General features: G+C 55.9%; 2 protein-coding genes across 4 annotated transcripts in view; one reads left to right on the top strand and one right to left on the bottom strand.

Annotated features, from left to right (window-relative positions):
• BAZ1B (bromodomain adjacent to zinc finger domain 1B) overlaps positions 1–4689 on the top strand; it is a 44476-nt gene extending 39787 nt beyond the window's left edge. Inside the window, exons 18-20 of one of the 3 annotated variants that reach the window (XM_041425063.1) lie at positions 795–898; positions 3591–3643; positions 4289–4689. In XM_041425063.1, the coding sequence (XP_041280997.1) occupies positions 795–898; positions 3591–3636 (150 nt within the window). In that variant the 3' untranslated portion in view covers positions 3637–3643; positions 4289–4689. Of the gene's footprint in view, positions 1–794; positions 899–1414; positions 3514–3590; positions 3836–4288 lie in introns of those variants that run through there. The other 2 variants (XM_041425062.1, XM_041425061.1) reach the window with 2 other exon arrangements.
• A 2811-nt stretch (positions 4690–7500) lies between these two features.
• On the bottom strand, positions 7501–9688 carry FZD9 (frizzled class receptor 9). Its single transcript, XM_041424994.1, has one exon. It carries the CDS (start codon positions 9599–9601, stop codon positions 7847–7849), a length of 1755 nt encoding a protein of 584 aa, XP_041280928.1. The 5' UTR covers positions 9602–9688; the 3' UTR covers positions 7501–7846.
• Positions 9689–9694: the final 6 nt, after the last annotated feature.

The raw sequence follows: 9694 nt of genomic DNA on the forward strand, positions 1-9694 counted from the left end.
TAGGTCAGGATAGTGAGTACCCTCTGCTGTGGAGCCTTCCTGTCATTCAGTGTTTCCTCAGCAGTGATGACCCAGAAGCTGTGCTCTGGGAGCTATGGGGATGTCTCCATGCTGGGTGTGACCTGGGTCTCTGGGCACGTGAGTGACCTCGTGCTGAGCCTGCATGGGGACAACAGTGCTTGGGCCACCAGCTGCTCCCTGGCATTTGAAATGGCACAGTCGTCTCTGCCAGGGCAGAACAGCAGCACAAGTGCTTCTCCGTCTGCCTTGGGTGCTGCCCGCTGCAAGCTCAAGAGACGGCAGGGAGAGGGAATTCACATTCTCCATTTGCTGGCATTTATTTTTTGGCTGCTTGCTGTGGCCATATTGTCTTTGAACTTATTTTGAAAAAGCCACCTGCTACCAGAGAACTGAGCAGCTTGTGAGCTGTTCCCACCAAGCTCCTGAATGGAGCTACTGTCCTGAACCCAAGCGACTGCTGTATGTCATAATCACAGAATGGCCTGGCTTGGAAGGGGTCCTAAATGCATCTCATTCCAACCCTTCTGCCATGCGCAGGGACACTTTCCACTAGGCCAGGTTGCTCCAAGCCCTGTCCAACCTATCATTGAACACTTCCGGGGATAGGGCAGCCACAGCTCCTCTGGGGAGCCAGTGCCAGCCCTTCGCCATGTACAGAGGGAAGAAATATCCTGGCTGTGCTAAGAACTAGCTCCTTTGGCCTCAGGGCTGTTAGCCGAACCTCCAAGCCTGTAGCAGTTCCCTCCTTTTACCAACACCCTTTGTGTGGGCAGGTCCTTCAGACAAAGAGGACAGCGCGTCGCCAGAACCTTGAGCTGCAGAAGTGTGAGGAAATCCTCAGCAAGCTGATCAAGTACCGCTTCAGCTGGCCCTTCAGGTGAGGGCAAGTGGTGTCTTCCTCCTCTGTGGGCAGGACTAGCCACAAGCTATGTGGGGATATGGGCAGGCTGTGGTGCAGTCCTGCCAGATCCACTTGGGAGACGTATGACTTGCTTTTGGAGCCCTATCTGGGAAGAAGCTGCTCCAGAAGAAACCACCATGTTCTCAGTCTTCTGCTGAAGACGTGGTGCCCTTCTGAGGTGGCTGGCAAGGGGCTGATGCAGGAGGTAGGTGTTCTCTACTGCCCCCAGGATTTTTGGAGCACTGAGGGAAGCTTCCCTCATGGACCTTACCCATGCCTGAGCCAGCTCCCTGGGCTCCTGTGCTTCCCATTCCGGTGCCATAGGGCTGATGTATCTGTAACATTGTAGAGGTATTGCTTGGGCTTGTTGCACCACCATGGGGCTGCAGGTCAGGGGTGCCACAGGGGCGAAGGGGTGGCGGGACCCCACTTCTCTGCTGTGGTGCCAGGGTTGGCATTCCCTTCCTATCCCTGTGGCCCTTCCTTTGGCAGGGAGCCAGTGACCACGGAGGAAGCTGAAGACTACTTTGAGGTCATCAGCAACCCCATGGACTTCCAGACTATGCAGAGCAAGTGCTCTTGTGGCAGTTACCGCTCTGTGCAGGAGTTCCTCTCCGACATGAAGCAGGTGTTCTCCAATGCCGAGCGCTACAACCAGAATGGGAGTCATGTACTGTCCTGCCTGGAGAAGACAGAGCAGTGTTTGATTGACATGGTGCACAAACACCTGCCAGGCCACACGTATGCACGCAGGAAACGCAAGAAGCTCTCTGCCAGGTGCCAGGGCCTGGAGGAGCAGGAAGGGGACAGTGAGTCAGAGCCCCTTGAACATTCCCAGGGGCGGAAGAGAAAGAAATGAGGGACGGAGAGGCTAGGGAGAGAGCCAGAACTGGAGCAGGCCTTCTGGTGCTGCCAGGCAGTTGGATGGGTTGTGTGTAGGGAGTTGAGAAGCAGCGGGCACTTCTCTGTTAATCCAGCCTTCCCTTGGGCCCATCCTAGTTTTAATTTTTCTGCAATTTCCTCAAGTATTTGGTCATCCATTGAGTGGCAATGACTTAATGCTTCCTCCAAAATCTACAAAGCTCTTCCTGAGTCTGTCCTGCCAGGAGGGGAAGGTGGGAGGGCAAGGGGAGGGCCTGGCCAAGCCTGGCTGGGCAGAGGAACACCAGCCTGCTCCAGCTCAGGCACTTTTGGTTTCCTGGAATGAATTGCTTCCTTGCCTCTGCAAGCAGCCAGAGCATGCTGGGACCGTCTACTGCCAGTCATGTGAGCACACCAGCCTCCAACTGGTGCGGGGGGGAGGATCGTGTTGCTCCACAAAAGAACTGGGTGCCATCAGGCCAATGGGCTATTCAGGCTTGCCTGTATATATTTATATGGTGTTAATTCTGAGCCTGGGTTCTGGGCTGTGTGTGGCGAGCAAGCACTTAGGTGTACCGCGGTCTGGCTTTCACCAGCATCCCAACACCACTGCTCCAAGGTGCTCCTGCTTTCCCCTCTCCTTGGGGAGCAGTCCCTGGAGGTCTCGGTCCAAGGAGGGCTCTGAGCTCAGCTCCCCACCTGTACATGTCAGGAGGAGGCTCCCTGCTCCCCTGGACCTGCATGCCATCATGCAGCCCTGTTGAGTGCCAGCACCAAACTGGAGAGTGTGGGTGTCTGCACAGCCCAAGGAGAGCTCCAAGGCCAGGGGAGAAGCAGAAATGTGCTGTGTAACTTTTTAAATTAATTTTTTAGTTGAAAGTGGCTTCGTTTCTAGCTGTGATCTTGTACAAAGAACACCTGTAAGATACCCTTGTCTTGCTTTGGCACATGTACAGTTTATATAAAATCATGTTTGCTTTAGATTTTCCCCCTCTTTAAAACTCATTTTCCTACCAGTAGCAGGAGTTACATCGGGGACTTTGCGGGGCGAGAGGGAGATCCTAGTCTCTCTCAGCCACACTCTCACGACATTTCATAGTAACACCCTTGCTCCTGTGCCATAGCCCAGCATCAGCTCCTGCTGCCCCAGATGCTGACTTTTCCCTAAGAAAAGGGTTTGTTTTCTCATTCTCTCTTCCTCTCCATCATGACAGATTTGGATCATACAATCAGGGCTTGAACTTCTTATCCCAGAATTGTTTGATGTGGAATAAATGGGCCATGGGGCTGTTCAGTGCTGGTTTTGTAACAGAAAAGCAGAAGCAGCTGTTGTAGCTCCTGGGATTTGAGAAGAAAAGAATAATCAATTACAAATTTCAGCCTAGTTTTGTGAATGTTTTAGGTTTGGGGGTTTTTTTAATGGGTACTTGTTTTCAGTTCTGGACTGGCAATGACTGCGGATGAGGCAAGTTTCCAGCCCCTTCCCTCTCCTCAGCCTCATTCCCTGCCCCACAGAATAGCACTGACATTTGTATCTCGCACGTCCCTTCAGAGGCTGTTTTGTCTTGTTTCCTAGAGATCATTTCCTACAGGTCCTACACGGTGGAACCTTTGGAACTGCAAGTTTTCTAAAAATCAGTGTCATTTGGGGGGAGGGGGTTTCTGCAAAGGGCTGTACTTGTAATAAATTGGAAACTTAAGAATAAACATTATGTACTTGTGTTTGTAAACGTGGCTTGTGTGAGTTCTTTGTTGGTCCCTGTGTTGGTGTGGGATTGTCTGATACGGCTTTCCTCTGCCTTCCTAGAACTACTACTGGACATCTCTGGAGCACAAATGGAGCTGTGACGTAAAGGAATGGTGAGTCAGGATCAGATCAGCTTCTGGGATGGTGCTGGTGTGTTGTCACCCTCCCCAATGACAAGGAACAGAGCTGTGCTGTGCCTGCCCCTGGAGTGGGGAGCAGTCCTTGTTCCTTGTCCTGTTCAGGGTGCCATTGTGGCACTTATCCTCCTGTTCCGTTCAGGGAGGCACTGGGTACCCCTGGAGGGACTACCTCCAGGAGATGGGGAGCTGGGATGTCTCTGCTCTTCTGCCCTAGCATGGCCTGGCTACCCCACAAAGCCTATTTACTTAGGTTGGAGTGTGTTTTGCAACCTGAGCCATGCTTGCAGGAAGGATTATTGCTGCTGTGTCCCAGGCCCCCATCCTGATCTCCAGCAGCCCAGTGGAGCTCCAAGGGCAGCATGGCTGGAGCAGTGACATGCCAGTGCTCATGACCACAGTTGTGACACAAAGGGTTTGGCCGAAGCTTTGCTTGTTTCTCCTGGGATGACGAGGGTTCCTGGGTGTCTTCATCCTGCTTCTCACTCCAGATCTGAACTGCAAGTGTTCCAGCCAGGCCCCATAGTGCTGGGCAGGGAAATCCTGATGGGTTTGAGAGCTTGAACGCTCTTGGCAATGGGCTGATGCTGCTTTCCCTGGAGAGCCCTCCTCTCTCCACAGGAGGTGGTTTGGCTTGCTGGCCATGCAACAGGACCTGGGTGCATCTGCGTGACTCCAGCTGGGATTTTTCCAGGCCTCATCATGGAGATCTCGCAGCATCTGCTCCAAGACCTTTTTGGAGACTTGTTTTTTATAGCAGCCCCTCCATGGCATCAGTGTCCTGTGCAGGGCTATAAATAGCTGTCCTCACACCTGGCAGGGCAATGTGGGGGCTTGGCGGGCAGCCGGAGCCCTGCTGTCACCATCATCAGCCCTGCTGCACCTGCTGCCTGCAACAAACCCCCAGGAGCTCCTATGATTGCTGGAGTTCCAGCATGGCCTTGGGAAAATGAGACCCAACTTTGGCCCCCTGGGTTTCCTCATGGCTTAATTCTCAATCATTAATTAATATTCTGGGTAATGGGGGTATTGTATTTGCAGGGACCCCTGTGGCAGGGAGGAATGATGCATCTGACTCCATGTACTCAGAAGGCTAATTTATTACTTTATAATGCTATATTATATTAAAGAATACTATACTATACTATACTGAAGAATACAGAAAAGATACTCAATGCTAAAAAAGATAATAATGAAAACTTGTGACTCTTTCCAGAGTCTTGACACAGCTTGGCATTGATTGGCCAAAGAGTCAAAACAATTCACACCAGAATCCAATGAGGCAATCACTTTTGGGTAAACAATCTCCAAGCTCATTCCACACATGAGCACAACACAGGAGAAACAACTGAGATAAGAATTGTTTTCCTTTTCTCTGAGGCTTCTCAGCTTCCCAGGAGAAGAATCCTGGGTGAAGGGATTTTTCAGAGAATGTGAATGCCCCATGGGGGTTTTAGCAAATTCCCAGAGCACAGTGGCTTTTCTTTTGTTACTCAAACCTGGAGGGAGTGTCCATCCATGTGAAGGTGGATAAACTCCATGGCTCAGCAAATGCCAGGAGTGACAAGACTCCACTTCTCCATGCTGAGCTGGACCAGGACCTTAGGGCCATCAGGATGTCCTGCCCCCATTCTCACCCAGCTGGCAGCCCCAACTCACCCTCCACAGCCACCCCAAGCCAGGCACTGCCCTGTGGGGCCTAGGCATTGCTGAACCCTACTTGTCACTTGCTGGGAGGCAGGTGTTTGGTGTCCTTGGGGCTGCTCCAGGAGGACAGAGATGGGATGCAGGGGTGAGTTTGGGTGGGGGTGTACAGAGGGAGCCTGAGCCCCACAGCACGGGGTTGAAAGAAGCTGTGACCAGGAGCCAGCAGTGTCCCTGGGCCACTCCTTCCATGTGACAGCTCCGCTTTGCAACAGGGTCTGTGGAGCTGTGTCCTGGCCACGCTCAGCTCTCAGGACTGGCAACCTCCAGTGGAGCCAGCTGGGCTGCTGGGGCTGATAGCGGGCAGTGGTGGGCGCCGGCGGCCCCTCTGGGGCCCGATAGCAGGGAGCCATTGGGACGGGTTATCTGGGTCAGCACTCTAGAGGCAGCCACTCCTTGGCAAGCGCAGGCTGCTCAAGGGCAGCCTGTCCCCAGGGGTGCCGCCAGCCGGGCACCAGCGCTGGGCTGCATGCCTGGCGCACAAGGGGAACCAAACTGACTCTGGGCTTAGCACCTGGGGTAGAACACAGGGAGAACACGTGGCTCTTTGCCCCATTCCCAGGCAGCCCCTGCCTAGAGCCATGCCCAGCTCCCCAGCTAGACTTTGGAGCCTGTCCCACAGCCAATATTGACTCTCTGCCCCAGGTCACGGCCCTTTTCTCTGCCCAAAACAAACCTTCCTGTGGCAGCCAGAGACCCAGAGGCTGCAGCCCACCAATGCTGGGGCCAGGTAGGGTCCCTGCCCTAGCACCATCAGCACCACCAGCCTGGGGAAGGGGCTGGATGCCCACCAGCACAGCCAGCGGTACCTAAATCTGCTGAGACCCTCGGTGCCCCCTCAGCAACACCACATGGACTTCACACCTCGTCCACCACACCAGCTCCTGGGGGAGGAAAAGGCTTTTCTCAGCTCAGTGATCCAACTTCTCCTGACTTCCCAGCATCCCAGGGGTGGCAGGGAGCACATTAAAGGTGCTTCACCAGTCCCACCATCACAGCAGCCCTGGCACAACTCGATGGTGGGTGAGGGGTCCCAACCCCAGCCTTTGCCCCCACTCCAACCATAAGGGGGAGTCTTGCCCCTGTCCTCCAGCCACAGTTTTGATAGTCTGAACCCTGAATGCTTCTTCAAATGGGGGCCAAGGGCTGTTGGGGTGAGCAGTGGATGCCAGGTTGAGTGCTGGAGGGAGGGTCCATTGCTGGATTGTTGCTCCCTGGACAAGAGTTGACCCTCCCTGGAGTCCAGAGCTGCCCAGCCTGCAGGCTGGCTAATTAGATCATGGACAAGTCTAAGCATCAGTAGAGGTGTGTTGCCCCTACAGATCCTGCTTGCCACAGGTGCTGTGCTGCCTATGCCCCTGCCACAGCCCCCTGCCCACATCCCTTCCCTAGCACTGGGAACCCCTGGCACATCCCTGGGGACAGCCAGGCAAAACAGCCCCATGAAACCCCTGCAGAGGTGAGCTGGCCCCTGCCAGCTCCTCAGGATGTCTCGGGGAAGGATAGGTACTCCCCCCTCTCTGAGCCCCTGCAGAGCCACACTCCTGCCCACCATGTGCCCACCAGCCCCGGCTCCCCCTGCCAGCTCCACCAGCACCAGCTGAAGCTTGAATTTCCCTCCGGACAATGGGGAAGGCGAGCTGGGATTGTAACCAGAGCAGGAGATAAATAAAGCTGCCCAGAAGTTTCCATTACCCGCACCTCGGCTTCTGCGGGGGACATCAAAGCTGAGCCCTCTGTGCCCCAAGATCCCGTGTCCCCAGCCCATCTCCCCGGCTCCCGGCCTGCCCCCTCAAAGCCCCTCAGCCCGGCACCGAGGCTCCGGCAGATGATGGCACTGGCACAAATCACCTTCAGACCATGGAGTGGAAAGGTGATTCGTAAGTGTCCTGGCACAGGAAAACCCTCCTCTTCCTCCTCCTCCTTGCTGGGGGGCAGAACTGGCCCCAGGGAAGGCACGGAGGTGAACTGGATGGTGGCACCTGCTGGTACCGCACTTGCCAGAGACAGAGGCACCCCAGCATGGCCTGACATGGCCTGGCCCGACATGAAAGCCCCCAAACTGGGGTGGGGTCCCATGGGGGAGTTCTTGATCCCCTGGAATCTCTGCAAACAGCACCAGGCTTGGATCAAATAACACATCCAGGGTTTATTGTTTTTTCCATTCCTCGCAGCTAATGATCAAAAAATATTTAAAATAAATTACAGAATTAAATAAACATGGATGGATTATTCCTCTCCCTGTCCCTTCCCCACCATCCCCCACAGAAAGCGTTAGAAGAGTCACTGGATTTGGCAACAGCAACAACAAAACATCCTCTAGGAAAAAGCAGCTACTTGTCAGTGAGTGGTGCTGGGGGTCCTGCAGCCTCGCCCCCCTAAACCTGGGAGTGTCCCTCCTGCCGCCACACAGCCCTTGCCCTTGCCCCTTACCCGTGAGGCCACTTCTTCCGCTGTGGGGGTCAGCCCCCGTCTCTAGACGTGAGTCGGGTTGTCCAGGTACGGGTCAGTCTTGGTCATGTGCAGCATGACTGTGGGGGCTTTGTAGTGGCAGTGTCCCCCACCACAGCTGACCCCACTGCAGGGCTTGCTCCGCGTCCTCATGCCCAGCCGCCTGTTGCACAGGCTCTGCCAGGTCTGCAGCGTTTTAGAGCTCCACACCCACACCCCGCTGGTGATGCCCACCACCAGTGACATGAAAATCTTTAGCATGAAGACAGCCACAGTGGGCACTGAGGCCTCAAGGGAGCAGTCGGTGGCACGGCGGCCAGGCAGGCGTAGGCAGCCATGCTCCAGCGCCCGCAGCATCCAGTAATCCACATTCAGCCGCTCGTAGAAGTAGCAGACAATGACACAGGTGGCTGGGACGGTGTAGAGGATGGAAAAAACCCCAATCTTCACCATCAGCTTCTCCAGCTTCTCCGTGTTGGTGCCACCCGTTTTCATGATCTTCCGGATGTGGAAGAGGGCAACGAAGCCAGTGAGAATGAAGGAGGTGCCGATGACCAGGTAGCAGGAGAGGGGGATGAGGACAAAGCCGGTCAGGGCACTGACGTCCATGCTCCCCACATAGCACAGCCCAGTGAGCTCATCCCCTGCCACCTTCCGCATGGTGAGGATGACAATGGTCTTCATGGCTGGGATGCCCCAGGCGGCCATGTGGAAGTAGCTGCTGTGGGCCTCAATGGCCTCATGTCCCCATTTCTTTCCAGCAGCCAGGAACCAGGTGAGGGTGAGGACAACCCACCAGAGAGAGCTAGCCATGCCAAAATAGTAGAGGATGAGGAAGACAATGGTGCAGCCTGTGCTCTCCAGCCCCTCCTGTATGATGTAGAGCTCACCGTTCTCCCGGTCACAGGCAATGTTCTCAGCCCCAGCCACAGAGCGGATGATGAAGGCCACAGAGTAGACGTTGTAGCACATGGAGAGGAAAATGATGGGCCTCTCAGGGTACTGGAAGCGGTGGGGGTCGAGCAGAAAAGTAAGGACGGTGAAGGCAGTGGAGACGAAGCAGAGGGTGGACCAGACAGCCATCCAGATGAAGGCGAAGTCCTTGTCCTCCCGGGACCAGTACACGTCCACCCCGGGGGAGCACCTGGGTGCACACGAGAGGCTCTTCTCCACGTACTGGAACTTCTCAGGATTGTCGCAAGCCCCCAGCCCATTGGGTCCCCGTCCCTCAGTAGCAGTGCCAGGTGGCCATGGCCGGGGGGCCACAGGCAGCATCCCCTGTCCCTTGTGCGGCTCAGCAGCTGAGGCATTTTCAGGGGCCTCCATGCAGAGGGCATTGGGGTCATTCTTGGTGGGCAACCTGCCACAGTCAAGCGACTCAGGCCAGCCGAAATTGAATTGTTCCATGATGGGGACGCACTTGTGGCGGGCCTGTTCACACATGGGGCGGCAGGCAGGGATGCTGGCGCTCACCTGATCGGTGCACATGGGTGCGTAGAGGGAGCAGAGGAAGAAGCGCAGGTGAACGTGGCAGCCGTACTCCACCAGAGGGGCGAACTCGTGCAGCTTCAGTGCGGCCTCACGCTGGCTCTCGTGTCCCAGCAGGTTGGGCATGCGGGTCAGGTTGTACCCGATCCCCCGGCACATCGGGATGTCCACAGGCTGGCACCGCGCCGCCCGCCCCCGCGGGCCCTCCAGTCCCGCCAGCTCCAACCCATGACCGCCCACTCCAAAATGCCACAGCACCCACAGGGCCACCCGCAGCCGTGCCGCCGCCATCGCCCGCCGCCCGCACCGGCCCCGCGGCTGCTACAGCTCCGCCATCGCCCGGCCACGCTGCCCCCGCCGCCACGGGGCCGATCGCTGCGGTGC

The sequence above is a fragment of the Onychostruthus taczanowskii genome, unplaced genomic scaffold, assembly GCF_017590055.1.
Source record: "Onychostruthus taczanowskii isolate IOZ18803 unplaced genomic scaffold, ASM1759005v1 scaffold86, whole genome shotgun sequence".
Lineage (NCBI taxonomy): Eukaryota > Metazoa > Chordata > Aves > Passeriformes > Passeridae > Onychostruthus > Onychostruthus taczanowskii.

Coding starts and splice junctions, on each gene's coding strand:
- FZD9 (XM_041424994.1), bottom strand. CDS start 9,601: ATGGCGGCGGCACGGCTGCGGGTGGCCCTGTGGGTGCTGTGGCATTTT.